Source organism: Ochotona princeps, chromosome X (assembly GCF_030435755.1).
Source record: "Ochotona princeps isolate mOchPri1 chromosome X, mOchPri1.hap1, whole genome shotgun sequence".
In the NCBI taxonomy this organism is placed as follows: Eukaryota; Metazoa; Chordata; class Mammalia; order Lagomorpha; family Ochotonidae; genus Ochotona; species Ochotona princeps.
In genome coordinates this window covers 29,813,997-29,835,110 of record NC_080865.1, presented here as the reverse complement: position 1 = coordinate 29,835,110, position 21,114 = coordinate 29,813,997, and the positions used below count along the sequence as shown (strand labels likewise).

Sequence of the window (21,114 nt, the reverse complement as noted above, 5' to 3'; positions counted from 1 at the left end):
CCTAGCAATCTAGTGAGCATCACTAGAGCAAAAGCATCTGCTAGACTGTATCCCCCTTCTATGCCCCAGTGCAGTCAGTAGGCTAGCAGTTACAGGTGCTTGAATTTGGCTGAAGGGAAGGGAGACAGGGGAGTATTTCCTGGCCAACTGAGCAAAACAACCAAAGGAGTATTCAAGTGTTCTTCCAAACATTCCTGGGTAATAAAATTGAAAGATAGGCTTACAATGATGAGAAAAATCGATAGGTCTCCAAAATATTCAAGTGCCAACTATGAAAGAAATAGATGTGACTTTGAAAAAATTGCAAATGAAAACAAGCTTAGTTTTTCATTCCAGTTTTTGCCACAGACTTTTTGAAGTCCCCATGTGTATATTGATTTCCTTACACATAGCCCTTCGTCCTTTCCCTTGTCCTGGAGAGCCAGCCCAGGACAAGGTTCACGTCTTGCCTCTGCCCCCTTGGAGAGGATATTGGCACCACCTCACTGAGCTGTACTCTGAGCTGTCCTCACCTCCTCCGTTTCAGGATTACATTCTTTTCTTCTGGGGGGTTGTCCGGCTCCTGGCCGAAAGGCTCCCATTGGGATATTGATATTGGCCTAAAAGAAAAAAAGAAAACTAAGGTAGATTCATCTTAAGCAAACAAAGAAATTGCAGTGACACACTTAAGACAGGAAGAAATGAGAAAAACTTGGTCTACTAAGCACATCTTCCGAGCTTTTGATCTCAGGAGAATTGCTTTACTGATAGCGTAGAAACATGGAAAGGAGAAGTTGACTTCACATTTACTGTAGATTTCTGGTATTGGTCATTAGGCCTGCATGATAATCTTACAATTTGCTTTGGGGCAGAAGAGTCTGAAGAGGTTGTTGGCTGCTGCACTCCTGTAGTGTATATTACTTCCCAGCTTATAAGATAAGAAAGAAGTACATATGCCAGGTAAACACTACAGATCACCTGTGGCAGCCATTATACACCTTCATGTTCCTTCTGATCCATTCAGAATGCCGTGGGGCAGGGACATTCACATCCCCTAAGCCACCTCCTGCTTCCCCCAGTGTCCTGTGGCTACTCCAGCATTACCCTAGGCCCCTGGAATGTATGCTCTTCTACCTTTTCAACATACCTGTGTGGGCAAATAAGGAGAATTCTGGAAAGTCAAATTTCTCTTTTTTCTTTAAGTATAATACAGTTTGCTTAACTTGAGAAACATTTAAGCACCCTAAACTTACAGAAAATAAGGAAATATTTTAAAAAAGTGTGTCCCAGCTACAGGCAACTGCCTGGGTTGTCCTGTACCTAGGCAAATGTTACACTGCTGAGAGAAAAGCAGCTAAGGCTGGTGGGCATTCTGAGCCTGCTTAATGTCAACTCTATGTTAACTACACCAGTGTGCCAGCATAGTTGCCTATTCTTTTTTTTTTTAAGATGTATGAGGAAGGTGGGGATTTCCAGGCCAGGACTCCCCACTCCGGCCCCCAGGCAGGGGGACTGCATATTGCTCGGAGAAGGGGTCTGGGGACATATTGAAGTGGAAGCAGCTGAGGACATGTTTAACAGGGGATTAAAGATTCTGGGGGCTTCCATGGACTGGGTCACTGTACTTGCAGGTAAACAAGGGACCTGAGACAGAATGGTTTACTAGTGGCAAACTGGAGGGCATGTCTGGGTCAAGCCAAGGAACCCACCCACATAGGAGACCTGGGTTGGACTAAACAGGATTCCCTCCTGCCAACTGGTGCATGCAAAAGCTGGAACTGGGGGCATACCTGGCTGGGCTGGGCCACAATACTCATTCGCAAGTGATGGAGAAGGAAGTAGGCCATATCAGGCTGGGTTGAAGCACAAACCAGAAAGCAAGAGAACCAGATCTGGGGGCAGATTCAGTAGGGGATTTGTGGGCCCCCTTCCGGGGGGCTGTAGCATCTGCCAGTTTATGAGAGCTGGGGGTGGTGATGGGCTAAGCCAGGCTAGTCCATAGAACTCACTTGAGAGGAACACACTCGACACAAGAGGCAGGGCTGGGAGGAGGCCAGGCAGGGCCAGGCTAAACCACCCATCAGCACATTCAAGGGTAGGCACTGAGGGAAGACCATGCCAAGCATGGCCACGGCATCCACTGACACACATGAGATCCTGATCCTGGTAGGGAAACTTGGGGAACTCCCCTGCTAGGCTGCAATTCCCTCTAAGGAGCACAGTAGCTAGGATTAGGGGTAGGCCAGGCCAGGCAAACCTGCAGCACTCCTCAGCATTTCTTTCCTTTTTTTTTTTTTAAAGATTTATTCATTTTATTACAGCCAGATATACAGAGAGGAGGAGAGACAGAGAGGAAGATCTTCCATGCGATAATTCACTCCCCAAGTGAGCCACAACGGCCGGTGCGTGCCGATCCAAAGGCAGGAGCCAGGAACCTCTTCCGGGTCTCCCACACGGATGCAGTGTCCCAATGCATTGGGCCGTCCTCAACTGCTTTCCCAGGCCACAAGCAGGGAGCTGGATGGGAAGTGGAGCTGCTGGGATTAGAACCGGCGCCCATATGGGATCCTGGGGCTTTCAAGGTGAGGACTTTAGCCGCTAGGCCACGCCGCCGGGCCCACTCCTCAGCATTTCTATAGGTCAGGTATGGGGACAGGCTGAGCTGGACCAGGCCACAGCACCTGCTGGCATGCTCAAGAGCCAGGACAGTGTGTGGTCTAGGCTGCAACACCCACCAATGAGAAATGACACTGTGGGTGGGTCATGCCAGTCTGGGTCAAAGCACTCACCACCACACACAAGATCCAGGGCTGGGAACAGTTCTAGTGGGAGAACTTTGGGTAAGAACTCCTCTGCTAGGCTGCAGCCTCCATTGGTGAGTGTGAGAGCCAGGGCTGTGGGCAGACCAGAATGGGCAAGGCTGTAGCACCCATCAGCATGCATGTGGTTTGGGAGCAGGCTAGACTTAGCCAGACTCTAGCACACATTAGCACAACCAAGATCTAAAATTGGTGTGGGACAGAAAGGCTGCAGCACCTGAAGGCATTCATGTGGACTGGGTCTGGTGTTGACTGGACTGGGCCAATCCACAGCACACACTGGTACAATTGAGAGCCAAGACAGAGCATAGACTAGGCAGGGTTGGATTACAGTACCCTCCAGTTAACATGAGGGCTGGAGGTGTTAACTTAGGCTAGGTTGCTGCAACCATGGCGAGAGCTAGGACTGGGGGCAGACCAGGCTGAGCCAGGTTGTAGCACCTGCTGGCGAATGCTGAGACTGGGATAGAGGGGTGCATTTCACACTGGGCCTCAACCTATTGACATACACTGGCCCAGCACAGTGTCAGGGTGGCCAGGCTCACGGTGCACGCCCCAAGCATGACTGCTGCAAAGATATCTTCCCCACTTCTCAATGCCATGCAAAGAGCATCTTGAGTTTGTCTCCATTGTTTTGTTCTTTTTACAAACTAAAGACACATACTATTGCTAACGCGAGAGCTCTAGGCAATGGCTGTAGAATTCATGCCACCTTACACTTTAAATGAAAAGGCCAGCAACATCTTGGTAATGCCTGTCATACCAATAGCTAAGTGCACAGAGGAGAACCTGGCAGCTCCTGCTGATGAAAAAAAAAAAATTTCTGGAAGCACATACAACTTTGATACAGTTTCAGGCCATCTAAGACCACTTCGTGTAAACCATGTGAAGTCATATGAATCCATGACTCATGTAAACCCATGGCCATCCTATGTAAACTACCAGCAATTTCTTCAGCAGTTTGAGCAACTACAATATGATCATGACTGAATTTTGTAATTAAATCTAATGAGGGCAGCAGACCCATCTCAAATGAGAGGCATGTCATGCTTTTCTCCCACTCTGAAGTATTCACAGAGATGGAGAGACTGTTCTGCTCACCCTCCTCCTTGTGTTCCTCTTCTACCATTTTCCGGGTAGTTTTGCTGAGGCCTTGTGTATGGTCGCACTTCCCTTGAGACTTAGAATTGCCGCCTCTTTCTCATATTTCTCCTTCAGCTTCACCTCCTGGGTGAGGTGAGGCTGCTTTTCACTACCACTTCAGCTACTCCATATTTTACCTGGCATTTGGGTCACATCCCCAGTAGAGATGCCAGGATTTGTAGTGCTATCTTGGGGTGAAATTATGAACAGAACAGAAGAATCCAAATGGTAGGTTTGTAGGGAACCAAGGAACCTCGTTTCCCTTGCCTCCCTTAGCTAGCCCATAATCATTCATTTCTTGATCATGGCAGACATTATCTGCCTTTGCCATTTCTTCAGATACAGACTTCTATTTCCCAGACATTGTCTTCCACCTCTTAGAGAACTCCTTGGAAAATTCTTCAAAATGTCTACAAAGAAACTGCAAGCAAAACAGAACCAGATCGAATGTGTCCATGGCAGATAATAAGAGATGTGAAGGCCTAGTGGACTAAGGCTAACAAGCAAGGAGTATTTTTGTAAAGATTTATTTTGGAGGTCTAATACCATGGCATAATAGGTTAAGCTTCCTCCAGTGGTGCTGGCATCCCATATGGGCACTTGTTCAAGTCCCAGCTACTCCACTTCTGATCTAGCTCCCTGCTAATGTGCCTGGGAAAGCAGCAGATGACGGTCCAAGGGTTTGGGCCCTGCATCCATGTGGATATCTGGAAGAAGCTCCAGGTTCTCTCTCTGTAAAAATCTGCTATTCAAATAAAAATAAAATAAGTCTTTTTTAAAAAAATAAAATCATTTGTATACAGAGGGAAGGAGAGAGAGAGATCTTCCATCTGCTGGTTCAATTCCCCAGATAGCCACAATGGCTGGAGTTGAGTCAATCTGAAGCCATGAATGAGAGCTTCTTCCGCGTCTCCCACATGGATGCAGGGGCCCAAGCACTTGGGCCAGGTTCCTCTCATTTCCCAGACCATAAGTAGGGAGCTGGACCGGACATAGAGCAACCAAGACTAGTATCAACACCTCTTTGGGATGCCCATGCAGCAGGCAGAGGCTTAGTTTACTATGCCATAGCACTGGTCCCAAACATTTATTTCTTATCTATTTGAAAGGCAGAGTTACAGAGGACAAGGAAGAGGAAGAGGAAGAAAGAAAGAGATCATTCATCCACAGTTCACTCCCTGAATGGCTGCAATGGCCAAAGCTGGGTGCTTGGAGCTTATTCAAACTGAAGCCCTTTTATGGGATGCCAGCACCACAGGCAGAAGCTTAATCTGATATTCCACAATGCTGACCCCTAAGAAGTTTGTGTGTGTATTTTATCAGAACAGTCCATGCATGCTAAAATGTAAGCACAGCACAATTTTCAAGCAAAGTATTTTAGAAAACCTAAGGCTATGTTTCTGTGTTATTTTTCTTGGTAATAGAAACATCAACTGTCAAGAGTTCTCATAAGACGGGGTGGCAAGATGTATTGTGTATAGTGGCAAGTACAGAGTCATGTTTGCCTCATTTCCAGGATGGATATAAAATAATCGTGTTTTACAATTGATAGTGTCTTAGGTTAGATGAAATTTCATAGACACCTGAAATAAGATCAAAACAATGGAAACAAGATTCACAGAAGATGATCCATCTGAGACCAATAGGCTACTTCCCTTGCTACAGTCTGGGTGAAAGAGGCAGAAGACAATAAATGGACTCTGGGAGAAGGTTAGTCAGTTAAAGGTTTAGTGAGATCACACTCCCCCACTCCACTTGGTGAGCACCTACAAGGGGCATGTGCTTAACGGTGAGTTCACCTTAACGCATTGTTTCTGAAAGACTTTATTACTAAATTAGCCCATTTCATCAAATCGTATGCTTGATAGTAAATTGAGTTTTTCAATAAGGGAACATGTAAAGGATCCATTATAATGTATTAAAACAAAGCACATGCTATAAGATGACTTGTTAATTTTAGTGTGCATATAGCCTCCCCATGGGGTGTGGATGGCTTATGGCAGTCAAAAGAACCCAGAACTAGAATTTGCTACAGATGTCTTTGTATTTTTTAAAAAAATGCTAATTGCACTGTTTGAAGTTCACTGTTTGAAATATGAATCTTAGATTGCATTGATTGTTTTCAAGCCTTTTAACAAAAGAAGGCAAAAAACAAAACCTAGACTGTAAAAGTCAGCAAAAGGGGAGAGTTTAAACACACACCCTCACCAAAGTCCCAGGTTACTGTCGTCATCTATCTTCTGCTCAGGTTCAGTAATTTACTCCAAATCAAACAAGTGGTAGGAGGAGAAGCCAGAATTCCAAATAGAAGCTGCCTGCACTTACAGAGACCTTTTTATTCTACAAACTCATTTCTGAAAGAATCATTGAATTTGGTTGCTATTCTCACTCGCTCCAAAATTCTCTAACCCAACTCTAAAACTGAGGGTTTACGCTTTGACAGTGACTTTCAAAAACAGACACAAATAATGACTAATTCAAGAACAGGTGCCAAAGAAAAAGTACATTGGAAAATGGGCCATAAATTCACAAACTTGAAACTTTTTTTTCTATTAAGGAATCTCTCTAGAAATCAGGAACCTATGTGATTTTTGTTTGTTTTTACAGCAAATATTGACAGAAATAAAAGGATTCTGAAAACATGTCAAACATTCAACCACTAATGTGCACCACTCGGGGGGAATGTAAGAGAATTGCCTTGTCAGTTGTGGCTTGCATTATACCCATAAGGAGATGCCTCAAGATGTTCCATTAATTTAATTGTAGAGCAATGGTATTTCAATAATGTATTACAAATTGTAGCCATACAAAAGTTCCTTGTAACTTGAATTTTATAGAAATATGTCAACCTTTTTAAAATATAACTCCCAGTTTGAATCTAGAAAATGCGGCCATATTCTTGTCCTTCTCATTGACTTACCCTGTGGTTGAACACAAATGAAATACGGTCTCTGAATACTGGGTATGGCATTTGCTACTCAAAATGTGTTTAGTGTATAAACTAGATTTTAATGAAAGAATCAAAAGATTTAACATCAGTGACATACAGTTGATAAAAGTTGCACCTTCATCTCCATGCAAATTCTGTAAAAATGAAAAGAAAGTGAGATCTTGGGTTTCTTTTTTCTGTTTTATTATTCAGCGCTTGGTATCTTTTTTCCTTCCTTGAGGTTTTATTTACTTCCAATATTTAAAATATGCCTGGATGCGGCAGACAAGGTGCATTATTTTTGCAAGATACATATAATTTGTTGTATCCTCCAAGTTGGGAGTGAAAAAAAAATCTGCTAGATCATCTTTTGCCAGAACAGGATACATTTCCCTGATAGAAGCCTATCTGATGTGAAATTAATACTACATTTGATCTCACCAGGAGAAGAAAAGTAGAAAGAATTCCCTGAAATTTAATCCCACTACTCCCTTAATTATTTGTATTGTTCTCCTTGCATGGCTCCAGGCTTTGAGCCAAGAGCATTCTGGACATAATATTCCCTCCACAGCCACTTTAATGTAACTTACAATGGAACCACATCTTCTCCCCCAGAGGTTTGGATTCTGATAGCTGCTAGCCACTGGGTACTAACAATTTCTATTTAGCTTTGCTTTCCACAGGCATTGTTCCTTTATCTCCTCATCCTCTTTTGCACACCCCTCCCACCACCACCACCATATCTCTACTTTCCTGAACCTGCTGGGAATTTTCTGAACAGTTCTGAGGTTTGGGGACTTTCCTCTTATTGCTTATGGCACATCAGAGGAAATTTATAGAATTATATAGTCCAGTATTTCCTTCTGCCCTCTCCTACTGACATGATTCCAGGTTTTCTGAGAATGGAGCTGAATATGACATTTTGAGATTTGAGCCATCTTTATAAACTTTCAGAAGGAGGTATGTTTTCTCAAAGCTGATTGTAAAAATGCAATTCTTATTTGATATCTTAACCTAAAATATAATACAGACATAGCATGTTACACACGCATCTACCAACTGAAATGTATTTAATCTGTTTTAAAATAAAATTCTACATTACTAGAATGCATAACTGCCTAGGAACTCTTGAAATATGGGATGGGTTCAAAACACACAAAACTTTCCCACTCAACACCGTTTGAAAAACTCCTACTCAATCACTTTTCTTCACCCATGATGGTTCATACTGAAAGCACTTCTCTTTTTTTCTGCTCAGAACAATTTTTGTTCTCTTCTATAATTTCCTACATGACTCAAATGTAGTCTCATCATCCAGAGAAAAGCAGATTTCAAGAAGGTACTGAAGAGCTATTAGGGTGATGTGCACAATTGGGGGCAGCTTGTATTTCTGAAGTACTTATAAAAGTCAGCAGCAGAAAATTACTTCTTTCAGCCAGCACCTGATTGCTTGCCTCGTGTCACAAACAGGGAGCTGTGGTCAGGGCGGCCCTGATATTCAGCTGGAAGGAACACAGAAACCTCTTGAGAGTCACACTGATATGTTCAGTTCCTTATTACGCTTACTTCAAAGAAACCAGCTCTAGAAACCATAAACAGTATATTGTAGTTTTCTTAAAGTTTACATAAGAAAGAAACAGTACATCATGATCAAAGAAGAGATCTTGGCTCTACATTAAAACAAGAAGTAAGCGAAAGCTAATTTTTTATATTTCAAATTTAAATAAAGGATTGAAGGGTAGCACATATCCTTATACATATTAGCGTTAATCATATTGGATCAACTGAACAGCTATGGTTGATAATAGTTAATTCCTTAAGCTGAGACTCCCATAAAGGTTATGCTTAGCATCCCTAATGCATATTTGCAAATATTTTTTGTCTTCCATGGAGACTGCTTTCTTCAAAAGAGCCTTCATGCCCTTGGCAATGGGGAGTGAGAGAGCAATAAGAGAGTGGAGAAGGGGTAGAAGGGACTAAATCTGGGCATAAAAATGTTTTGTTCTAGACATGGATTAGGTAGCAATAGAAAATTTTCCATTAGCGGCCACACATTCATAATGCAGAGGTCCTGTTAGCATTCCTTTAAATGTGTGATAAAGGAGTTCAATTCCTTTGCACATGTACCTTAAGTTGAGTAAGCTGAGAGGTGGTGATTTGGTAGTGGTGGTTTTTTTTTTTGTTTTTTTGTTTTTCTTGTATTCCAAGATGATGACTGTAAGAATCGCCAACCACCAGGGAAGGAACACATCAGCCGAGTATAGAAAAGAATTTAGAAGGCCTTTATTCCAGGGAAACATGGTCATGGGCTTCCCTTCCCCATGTAGCAGAAAGAGAGACGTGAAGCAGGGAGCTACAGAGGAAGAAGAGCCAGGAAGAGATGTGCAAGGGAGTTTTAAACCCCCCTTGACGTGGAAGCTGAAGCGGAGGTCGCTTCGGTCCTTATTTGGTGAGGAATATTGACTGGACTCCCTCATGGGTGCAGTGGTGACTCCTTTGCCTGAGGGGCACGCCAGAATTCTGTCCTTTCTGGGTCCCAGCCTGAGGTCAGAGTGACATACTGGGCTTGAAGCAAGCTCCTCCTTCCTCCAGTAACCGTGGCAACCATCATTGACTGTCAGTGATTCACTTTATTTTGTATTTTTTAAAATTCCAATGCAACTTAGTTTTTATTTTAAATGATTTATTTATTTTTATTGGAAAGGCATATTTACAGAGAGAAGGCAAGACAGAGAAGGAAAATCTTCCGTCTGCTGGTTCACTTCCCAAGTGGCCACTATGGCCAGAGCTGAACCAATCCAAAGCCAGGAGCCAGAAGCTTCTTCCATGTCTGCCATGCAAGTGCAGGATCCCAAGGCTTTGGGCCCTCTATTGCTTTCCCAGGCTACAAGCAGGGAGCTGGATGGGAAATGGAGCAGCTGGGATAAAAACCAGTAACCATATGAAATCCGAGCACATGGAAGGCAAGGATTTAGCCACTAGACTCTCTCACCAGACCTGGCAATTTACTTTTAATATGGCTTAAATTATAATACGTTGCTCTCTCCTTCATTGAAATGCTGACAGTGTTTCTGAACCTCAGTTGTGCTCCTTAAAAGGCATACACCTAGGCTTGGTAGCTATCATTACCCTTGAGATGGTTTACACTCAGATCCAGTTTTATTGTGTGCCAAGTGTGGGGACAGTAAGTAGGAATACTGTTGAGGGGAGTTCAGTGCCAAAGATGACAACAATCTATTTCTTGTCTCCTACAAAAGGATTTTCATGGAGACAATTTCACTGTATAAAGCCAAGATTTATTTAAAAGTGTGTGAGAGGCTTTGGCCCTCTACTGCTTTCCCAGGCCACAAGCAGGAAGCTGGATGGGAAATGGAGCAGCTGGGATAAAAACCAGTGCCCATATGAAACTCTCTGCCATTGCCCATACCTACAATGTCAGGATACACTTAAATAGCAGAGTGATGGACTTATGACTGTTTATGAAGAACTATACTACTGTAATAATATAGGGGAAATCAGCGTGGGGAGTGAATTTAGGGAAAGGGAAGAAGAAATCCTAGAGCCTATGGAACAGTATCATACAATAAATAAATTTAAAAAATTGTGAAAACTGTATTAACCTCTGAAAGTCATTGAGTCAACATTATTAACTATATATAAACAACTTCAACAGGGATGAGAGGCCCTAATTGCCTATTAACACATCTGACTCCTCCCAGCACTAGACACCACTGTAGGCTACAGAGGGGTTCTGGATGCATTGAACACTGGGTTCTGACTCTACTACCTACAAGCTATGAAATCTTAGGTTACTCACTGTTCCAAGTCTAACATTGTAATTCCTATTTGTACTATGTACCTGGTAAACCTTGAAAAATCTCTAATTGTTATTGTCATCCAAATAGTATGCCTTAGAAGTCACTGTTAACAATACACAGACTGTGAGGAGCTAGTCAGAGGTGTGGGGTCATTTAACATGATACCTTTTCTTTGCAGATCACATAGCAAAACTGAGACGAGGGCACAGAGCTCTTGTCCAATCACCCATGAAGCTCTCAGATCTCATGGTAGAGAACAAACAATAGACACTCAGCTTCCTTTGATTAGTGATAGAGAAAAAAAAAAAAAAAAACAGTGACAACCCAGAGAAGATCATCTGCAAGAGTTGGGGTTCTGGGTAGGCCAATGGCAGTTCCCAAAAAGGGGTGTATTCAGAAGTAAGAGGTGGGAGGGGCAGATGCTTCCAGTAGCAAGTGTCATTTAGTCTCATTAGAGCGATTCACCAAGCAGATCGCTGCTGGGATTAGATTTCACGGAAGCTCTAGCTATCCCCACCACCTGTCATGTCAAATTCTTTCACCAGGAGAGAACAGGCCCAGAATTCCAAGTGTACTGATGTCATCCTGGTTGCAACCCCATGCCCTTCAACAGTGGAATGTTAAAAGAAAATATGTGAATATGGAATCAAGGTTGGCAAATTGCATCCCATGGACTAAATCCATTTCACCACCTGATTCTTAATTACTTTCCAGTGGGACTCAGCCACATTAATTGATTTTCATATTGTTTGTGGCTGCCTTGTGGTATAAAGACAGTGCTGAGTAGCTGGAACAGAACAAACAACTCACAGAGCCTGAAATATTTATTATCTCGTCCTTTATAGAAAAGGTTTGCCAGCTTCTGGTCTAGAACTGGGAGCAGCTGCTGGGAGACAAAGGCCCTCTCCAGGCTATAGAAGCACAAATAGATTCTTTCAGTATATTTTTATATCCCAGGATGAGGTTTAGTTAATAAAACTGAAAACAAACATAGCCTTGGAATTATCTTACAATTCAAAAGACATCTCCTCTTCAGTGTGGATATGAATGATAACTTTCCACATATCCCAAGGATACATCTAGTTCTGGACTCTTCTGGCTCTTGTGCATGGAGAAATTGGAGCCAGTCAGAGAAAGCAAGGCCATATCATGCATGATTTGGATAGTTAAAAGAGCCATCTCTTCTTTTTTTTTTAAAAAAAAAAAAAGTTATTTTATTTGAAAGGCAGAATCACAGAGAGGAGGAGAGACAGCAAGAGATGGAGATCTTCCATCCATTGATTCAGTCTCCAAATAGCTGCAGTGCTGGAGCTGAGCTGACCCAAAACCCCCTGGGTTTCCCGTGAGTGTGCAGGGTCCCAAGGTTTTAGGCCATTTTCTGCTGCTTTCTCAGGCCAAAAGCAGGGAGCTGGATTGGAAGACACCCATATGGGATGCCGGCACCGAATGTGGATGCTTAGCCTAATATGCCATGGTGCTAGCCCCTGAAGAGCCATCTCTTAGGAAATTTGTACACTACAAATCAGGAAGTTGCCATGTATTATTTTGTATGTCCGTTATAACAACCCCACTAACTAGTATGATAATCTTCATTTTATAGAAAAGTAATGTTCCCACTGCAGAGCGAACCTAGGGAACAGAGATTCAGATTCTTTGATTTTGTGTTTTCTGACACACATAGATTCAGTAATCAAACTCTTTAAATACGTTAATTATCCTTTAACAACATCCCATAAAGCTAGTATTTGAAGGGATTATATTTGAGCTCTTTTTTAAAGATTAATTTTAGTTATTTGAAAAGCAGAGTTACAATGAGAGTGATATGGAGAGGGAGAGACAGATCTTCCATCGGCTGGTTCACGCTCCAAATGACTGCAATGACCAGGGTTGGGACAGGCTGAAGCTAGGAACCAAGAAAGAGCTCTCTCCAGATCTTCCAGGTGGATGCAAGGGCCCAAGGACTTAAGCTATCCTCCATTGCTTTCCCAGGCACATTACCAGGGAACTAGGCTAGAAGCAGAGCAGTTGAGACCTTAAAAAGTGCCCATATGGGATGCCAGCATTGCAGTGAGTGACTTAACTCATTACCTCATAACTCTAGGCCCATCACTAGGAACTCTTGAACTAGATGATGATAATGATTGATGACGATAGATAAAATGTTTTAAGCAATGAGCCAGGCACTGTTCCATGCATTTACTTGTATCAAACGTCTAACACAGCAGCTATATACAATAGGTACTGATTAATCCCCATATCTATAGATAAGAAAACTCAGGCACAAGGAAGCTATGCAATTTGCCCTAAATAATGCAATTAGTAAGTACTGGAGGCTATGAGATCCTCAGACATGGAGATCAGGTATCACTTCATCTTTGTATACCCTGTGCTTAGCACAGTGCCCAACACATCTTATGTACCAAGGAAACAACAGTTGGACTGGGTAAGATAGGGTTGTAATAAACAGGAAGTGATTAGAGTACATTGAGTAAAAGATTTAAAAGATTTTAGCAATATTTACACAATGAGGGTACTCCCTCATCAATTTCTATTTGTTCCAGACAGGGCCATAACCTAATTAATGTTCCTACTTTAAACTATCATGCACAGTGTAACTATTTTCATATTTTATTTAATATGCCCTGCATAAGATGAATGCCAGTATGATAGGAAAATATCAGATAGTACTGATCCTATTTAGCCACAAGAAATAATATTCCATTTGAAGGTGCATTAAATTGGGCTTTTCATGTGGCATAAAATACATTGAAAGAAGCATCTATAAGGAACCACTGTTTTTCCTTTACTGGTGGAGTAGATGGGATTTTTTTTCATAATCAGTAAAATAATAGCTACTGAGATTAGTCAACTGCAGCTTTTTCAATACTGTGAATCTAAAACTAGGTCAGGATTGAACTTAGTAAATAAAATCCCAGGGCATTTGCAATGTAGATTTAAGGGAGGCCAGGTAGCACAGTGGAAGAAAACAGCACAGCTTCAGCTTTAAAAGGGAGAGAAGCAAAGGAAACCCCAGAGAGAGCAGTGTTCTGTGTTCTGCAAAACTAGAAGGGAGCTTTATGGTTGGTGCTTCAGCAACTTCAAATGCATGGATTAAATGACATTATTTATCATAGCTTTAGCATAAAGCATTTCAAAAACAATTATAATACTGGCTGACAGTATCTTACTATGCTATTTGAAGCATCTCATACATGAATACCTAGGAGGTGAGTACTGTTATTATTTCCACTTTCCACATGTGAGGAAGGTGAGGGAGGTAAAGTCACTTTTCACTTATCTTACACAAGTACAAAATGGATTAAGAACCGCAACAATATGTTTTCAGATCCCTTGTGTAGGGTGAAAAAGAAGAATCAAAAAGCTCAAAAGTGTCCATACTTCTGAAAGCTATAATCTCCATTCTCATTGACAGAGTGTGTAAGAGGCTCACCACATAGATGCCAGAAGGCTAAATGCAACAACGCAGAATAGAATCCTAGCCCAATATAAAGGCCCTTCATTGGTAGTTTGTTCAATGACAGATTTGCAAGTATTGTTGCACATCCTGCCTCTAAAGAACCTCTTCAATTTTAGGATGTGTTTTAGCCATGACAGGGAAAGGATCTGTCCCTCCAAGCCATCACCACCACTTGTGTGGTCTAGGGATTTGTAAAACCCTCAGTGACATGTTTATAACGTGTCTATACACACACGTCTCTCTAAAATACAATCAATTATTTGTGACTGTTTACACTGCCATGGTATATTGCATCAAAAATATTCAGGAACTTCTCCATGTCTACAATACTCAGAAAAGGCCAGGATGGAACAAGCGTTTAGCCCTAGCAATTGAGAGACCCTCAACCCACATCAGAGTTCCTGGGTTCAGTTCCTGGTTCCAGCTCCTGACTCCAGCTTCCTGTCGACGCAGACCTTGAGAGGCAGCCGTGATAGCTCATGTAATTGAGTTCCTGCTGCCTCTGTGGGAGACCTGGATTAAGTTCCTAACTCCTGGCTCTTGCCCCAGGACCAGCCCCTGCCAGTGTATATATTTGAGGAGTGAAACAGCAAATGGAAACATTATCTCTCTTCATCTCTCCATCTCTGCCTCCAAAAAAATTTTCTTAGGAATAACATTTTTAAAAATCCTGTGGATAGACTAGGGGAGTTCCTTTCATGATAGCAGATTGGCTCCATGCTGATGGAAAGAAAAGATGGTTTCTTACAAGGAAGCATTGAACTCAGTCTCAAAGTGAGAGCCATTTGAAAGTCAAACACAGAGTCCTAAAGAGAAATAAGTCATGAGTAAAAACAAATGCTGAAAATTATTTGCCTAATTGTATTTTTGTTTCAGAAAGCCTGCTTCCTTTCCCTTTTTGGTGGATGACACTTAAGACAGCTTAAACAACCAAAGAATATGTTTTTTGGGATGTCATAAGGAGAACTAATAGTATGTGGACTTTTAAAGTTAAATTCCTGGGCCCGGCATGATAGCATAGTGGTTAAGGTCCTCGCCTTGAATGCACCGGGATCCCATATGGGTGCCGATTCTAATCCCAGCAGCTCCACTTCCCATCCAGCTCCCTGCTTCAAGCCTGAGAAAGCAGTCGAGGACGGCCCAGAGCATTGGGACCCTGCACCCGCATGAGAGATCTGGAAAGAAATTCTGGCTCCTGGCTTTGGATCGGCACAGCACTGGCCATTGCAGCCACTTGGGGAGTGAGTCATCGGACAGAAAATCTTCCTCTCTGTCTCTCCTCCTCTCTGTACATCTGCCTTTCCAATAAAAATAAATAAATCTTTTTTAAAAAAATAAAGTTAAATTCCCAAGTCTTGGGAAGATCTTGACTAGCAAAAGATAGTATTTTGAGAAAGCCATATTTTAAACAGATGGGTCAACATTTACTCATTGATATATTCATATGTCCATCATATATACAAATGGAAATTGAACATACTATTCAATAAACATACCAAAATATACACATCAAACTCACAGACCTACATTTTTATAGAAAACAACTTAATTATCATTCATAACCTTTGTCTAATAATTCAGAACAATTGAACAAAAATTACTTCTTCTTTCTCAGTTGTGCTTTACTGGTCTTCTTTTCCGATTGTACCTTTCAAGACTCACAAAGAGGCACTTTTCTTCTTGAAGTTCGTAATCATCAGTTAGGGGAGAACAATCACAAAACAGGATGACTTATTAAACAAGTTGCAGTCATAGAGCAGATGTGAAAACACAAGCATGCTTACTTACCTGGATGGCTCTGACATTGGAAACTGGTTGTTTCGACATATTCACACGGTCTTACCCCTAAAAAAAAAACGTGCCACTGTTAAAGGTGGCAGCATTCAGATTCTCAGCCATGATCAATTAGAATGTAACTCATGACTCAACTAGGCAGTCACCTCTTTCACTGGCCATATATTCTTTCAGTCTCAGTTTCCCTTGTTACTTAGAGACTCTCCTTCCCAATGTCTCGGGGAGCAGGAACACTAGAACACCTAGATAAATCATTCAAGAGGAGAAATGCTGAGATGCCTTGCCCTGATGCTAATGATAGGCAATCAGAAACTTGAAAGGCTCTATCACCTCCTTCCCTGCCCTCCTGACCCTCTGCCAAGAGCAGCAAAGCAAAGAGCTAGTGGGAATAAAACACCTTTGTCTAGGGCCTCAGAAGCTCTCTGCTTGAAACTGAACTTCGGATCTGAATCGGTTACTGCCCTGGTGCCCACTCAGTTTGTTGCAAATGCCTTCTCTTCATCAGAGACCCATGAAGAAATGACCCACGTCCACCTGCTGACTGCTATAGTGCTCTCAGTGTGCTGAGCACTGAACATCCGCTTGTTCTACCCAGAGAGTTGCGAGGCGAGGCACTCCAAGAACCTGGGCCACAACTTCCTGCTCTTGTGTGTTCCCCCCAGGCCTTCTGCAGACTGCCTCACAACAGAGTAGAGACTGTGAAAGCTGTGGCAGCAGCAGGCTTTGCCTGTTTTCTTTCAACAGATGGTCTCAGAAGGCAAGTAGGACTTCCAAGACTAAGCCACATCCTTAGGACGTGCAAGAGCTTCCTCCCCAAGGGACTTCTTCCTTTCTTTCAGCATGTGAGAGTTAGAGCACTAGAAGCTGGGATTTGCTATGGCTCAGGGGAACTCTGGCCCGTTTTCACAGCTTGATCTAGTAAGTGTGAACAGGACCAGTTGGAAGTTATAAATTCATTGAACGAAAGACATACTGTGTCCTTAACTCAAACTTTAAATAGATGGACTATATTATGTTGACTAATGTAGGCTCATAAAGTTCATGGAAAATAGAATGAGAACATAGTTTAAGGGTGATTGTTTGGCCTAGTGGTTCAGATGCTACTTAAGACACATGCCTCCCATGTTGGATGGTTCAACTCTCAGTTTGCAGAGAGCTTACATTTGAGTCACTGCTTTGCTCTGGATTCCAGCTTCCTACCAGTGCTGACCCTGGGAAACAATACACGAGGGTTCGCATAATTTGTTTCCTGCCACCCGCATCGGAGCTCTGGGTTCACTGAGCTCCTGCCTCCTGCCTTCTGGCTGTTATGGGCATTTGGGGAGAGAACCACCAGATGGGGGCATTCTCTCTCTCTCTCTCTGTCTCTCTCTCTCTCATATCACACACACACACACACACACACACACACATTCACCTTTCCCCTGTTTCAGTACATTTATTTTGGTGCAAAAATTTTGAAATCCGTGCATGTTTCCATAATACACATTTTCCAACAGGTTTTTAAAGTACCTACCTGCATATGTGTTAACCTGCGAGTAAACACAGAACGTACTGTTAGCCTTTGCCACAAGTCTTGTGTAGCCTTTGCAGTGTCATTTGACACTTATAGACATGTTTCCTCTTCCTTGAATTTTACCTGCCTCGTGGATTGTAGTTTGAAGGAAAATGACATGATGTGCTTGAAAAGGTCTTGTAGACTACAAAGCATGATGCAAATATTGATTGCTTCAATACCACTGTCACATAGCTAATGACTTTTAAGTGCTCTATAGAAATCAGAGATCTGAGAAGAACCTGAAAACCTTGAAGGCTTTCTTTTGCTATCTCTAAAGCCTTAGGCTTTGTTATATGCAGCTAAACAACTGCATAATTTTTAAAACTCTAAAATTAGTATATATCCATATATTTAGTTTTTGGAGCTATGTACATGAAAACACTGGAACTTTAAAAATGTTTCTCCTGAATGGTTTGGTAATATATTCAGTTTCTCTGAATAAGGTCCTAAGTATAATTACTTTTTATTTTGGTATTTAGAATTGCTATTAAATTAGGAAGCATTAAAATGTGAACATTCAGGGATATATTTGATTCTGTGATATGTGTCAAGTAGATTGCTGTCATGCCTTCAGAGTCAAAGAGAAAGAAGGATTTTTAATTTTTGAAGCTAGGACACTCAGCTCAATTTCAAAATGAGAAGCGTGGTGGCTTAATTTTTTAATGCTTCTAGTCTTTAAAAATCTACTACAAGTTGTGCAAAGTTATTATTCTCACAGGATTTTAAATATCACACTGTATGCTGTTCTTTGTACAGCTTATGTGTAATTGCTCTCGGTAGCTATTAAAGAGTTACTTCATAGCAATAAGAAACATTGGAATCAAGAAACGTGTGTTGCTATGACAGGATGAAATGTCCAAAAATATGTTATCCAGTGGAGGACTGTGTTGCATCGATGTTTTCAAAAGCAAGCTGATTGGATCCAGCACAGTAGCCTAGTGGCTAAAGTTCATGCCTTGCATGAGCCAGGATCCCAGGATCCCAGGATCCCATATGAGCACCCATATATCCCGGCTGCTCCATTTCCCATCCAGCTTCCTACCTGTGGCCTGGGAAAGCAGTAGAGGATGGGGCAAAGCCTTGGGACCCTGCACTCATGTGGGAGACCCAAAGGAGGCTCCTGGCTCCTGGCTTCAGATCAGCTCAGCTCTGGCCATTGCAGCCACTTGGGGTGTGAACCAGCATACAGAAGATCTTTCTCTCTGTCTCTCCTCTTTGTAAATCTGAATTTCTATTAAAAATAAATCTTTTTTAAAAAGCAAGCTTATTTTACTATTTAAGTGAAATGATTATATTCACTCCCAGATTGCTTTGGCTTTTTGATGGCCCTATGAACCAAATGGATGCTTGGGTCTTATCTCATGTGCAGTTTTAGCATATTCGCATTTACATACAAATGTCTACTTCACGTACATGTCAATCTTCGATTGAGGCATCTACTGAAAGTTGGTCAGCTCCCAGCTCTCGCTCCTCCCAATCAGGTTAGATAGTGTTTGTGTAAATCAGTTCAGCCGCAGCTGCTGCTGTCCTCATTATTTGCAGAGAAATCAGGGCAAAGCACACTGATGAATAAAAATAGACAGTGTGTTCCCTGGCTGTTTCCTTGGCCTCCATCAGGGATGCAGCGTGAGGGACACACCTTGCCTCTTCATGTGCGTTAGTCACTCTCTCCCACCAGGGCCCCTGCCTTGCAGGCCCAGAGGTCCCTTTTGCAGCACATGATTACCGTGTCTCCTGGCTCAGGCTAAAATTTGGAGGCACAGCATTTTCGACAAGGCATCCATTGACTTTTACAAAGCCCATTGGATGGTGGAAATGCTCACCAGCTGAAGGGGTTGGGCAGTTCTGTAAGTCAGTGAGGGTATTTAATGGTTTGTGGGCTAAGTCCCATGCTGTATGGCCCCACTGGTTTCTGATGGTATCTGCTATCAGACTTCTAAAGAATACTCCTCAACTTACAAAAAGTTCATCAGCATTAATGCCACTCTTTAAAAAAAAAAAAGATGCCAAGCCAGAAAGAAAAAAAAATCAATCAAATAGTTGGAAAGAAGGGCTTGGTTTGTTCTTTTAAAAGGTCAAGGAAACAGATAAAGCTCCATCCCTATGGGAATTATCTCCTGTTCCGCAGCTAAAAATAGTTCCTGAGACGGGTATACGCAGATATTTGGGTGTAGAAAGATGCTCAGCTGTCTGGACTGACTGGCTCCTCAGTCCCTCTACCTTAAATATGCTGAGTGGGGAGAGGTGCTCTTCAATGTCATGCTTCAGAAGCTGGTGCCCACAGAGGCCGCGCAGCGAGGGCTGCCCTCTGCCTGGCTGGGCATGGGAGAAGGGCAATCCGAGGGAAGCTTTTGCAAAGGTGGTCGAGTCTGCGTACAGGGCACTGTGTACACGTTAGCACTGAGTTCAGGTATTTTCAGCTTGTGCTGTGTGAACAGCTCTGGCAATAGCTCACATTTAAGTAAACCAGAGAATTAGCGTTACGCTTTTTTTTTTCTGCCCCCAAATCTGCATATCCTTTCCTAGCTCCAAATGATCTAATCTTTCTTTCACAGCCCTAATCCTGGCTGCCACAGCTTCAAGGTCACAGCACTACCTGGATCTGAATGAAAACTACCTTTAGCTCAATAGTCTTTGAACACATCACATACATGCGCGTGCGCACACACACACACACACACACACACTTAAAATTGTTACAACAGAAACAAAATATCACACATAAACAGTGAATCTACAAGAAGGCTGTGCCCACTGGTCAGAAGCCTCTAAAGTTTTAAGTAGTCACTTGAAGTTAGAAATTAAGGAGATTTACTTTAAAAAGCCCAGTTGCCCAAGCTGGATCCTTCGGCTTACCTGCTCTGTGTGTCTGTTACTGCCTAAGGCAGCCAGGTGCGAGAATACAAAGCTCCTTGGAGGATGGAAGGGGCGCCCGGTGTCCTCTGTGCTGCGATCTGGACTCCAAAGCTTCTCATGTGGCTGAGCTAGCTCGACTATTCTGTGCCTCTCCCAGTAGTGAGAGCTGCTCCTGGCTTAGAGCTGGAGGGGAACTCAGTTTAAGGCTAAGTGTTAAAGAGAATTCCTCTCATAGCTTGCAGTTGTTCTTCCTAAATATAGAGTTTGATACAAGCCATACGCTGGCTGCCTCCAAAAGGCTTGACCGTGCGGAAAGCAGGGCTCAGATGTCAGCTGGGAGGTGGTTACGGTATCTTACTGCCCTCCTAATCTTCCAGAGGACACAGTCTGCATTCTCTCACATACTCTGAGGGTTATAGTGAACTTTGAGAAGTAGGAGAAGTCTATCTTTAGCTTTGTTACCTAGAGGCCAGAAGATGAGATGTGTTCAGTAAGTCTTGAGCTGGGGGGAGGTGTGGAGGGGTAGCAACATGGTCCTGTGCTGTTTGGCAAGGGTTACTGACAATAAGTGGGGTTTGCCTCCTAGTTTGGTCACACAGGAGCTGTCAGAGTTATTTAATAATCAGCATTCAATAAGTCAGCAGAGGATGAGAAAGTATACTATTATATTGAACTGCAGGACACAGCCCCTTTTGTAGAACAAAACTGATCAGAGAGCAACAGAATGGATCCAGGGCCCC

General features: G+C 42.5%; 1 protein-coding gene across 1 annotated transcript in view; it reads right to left on the bottom strand.

Moving 5' to 3' along the window:
• The window catches only part of SMPX (small muscle protein X-linked), a 59,589-nt gene extending 38,973 nt beyond the window's left edge, over positions 1-20,616 (bottom strand). The window contains exons 1-3 of the mRNA XM_004587812.3: positions 20,375-20,616; positions 15,955-16,011; positions 513-599 (exon numbers count right to left, since the gene is read on the bottom strand). Of these exons, the coding sequence (XP_004587869.1) occupies positions 513-599; positions 15,955-15,993 (126 nt within the window). The 5' untranslated portion in view covers positions 15,994-16,011; positions 20,375-20,616. The remainder of the gene's footprint in view (positions 1-512; positions 600-15,954; positions 16,012-20,374) is intronic.
• Positions 20,617-21,114: the final 498 nt, after the last annotated feature.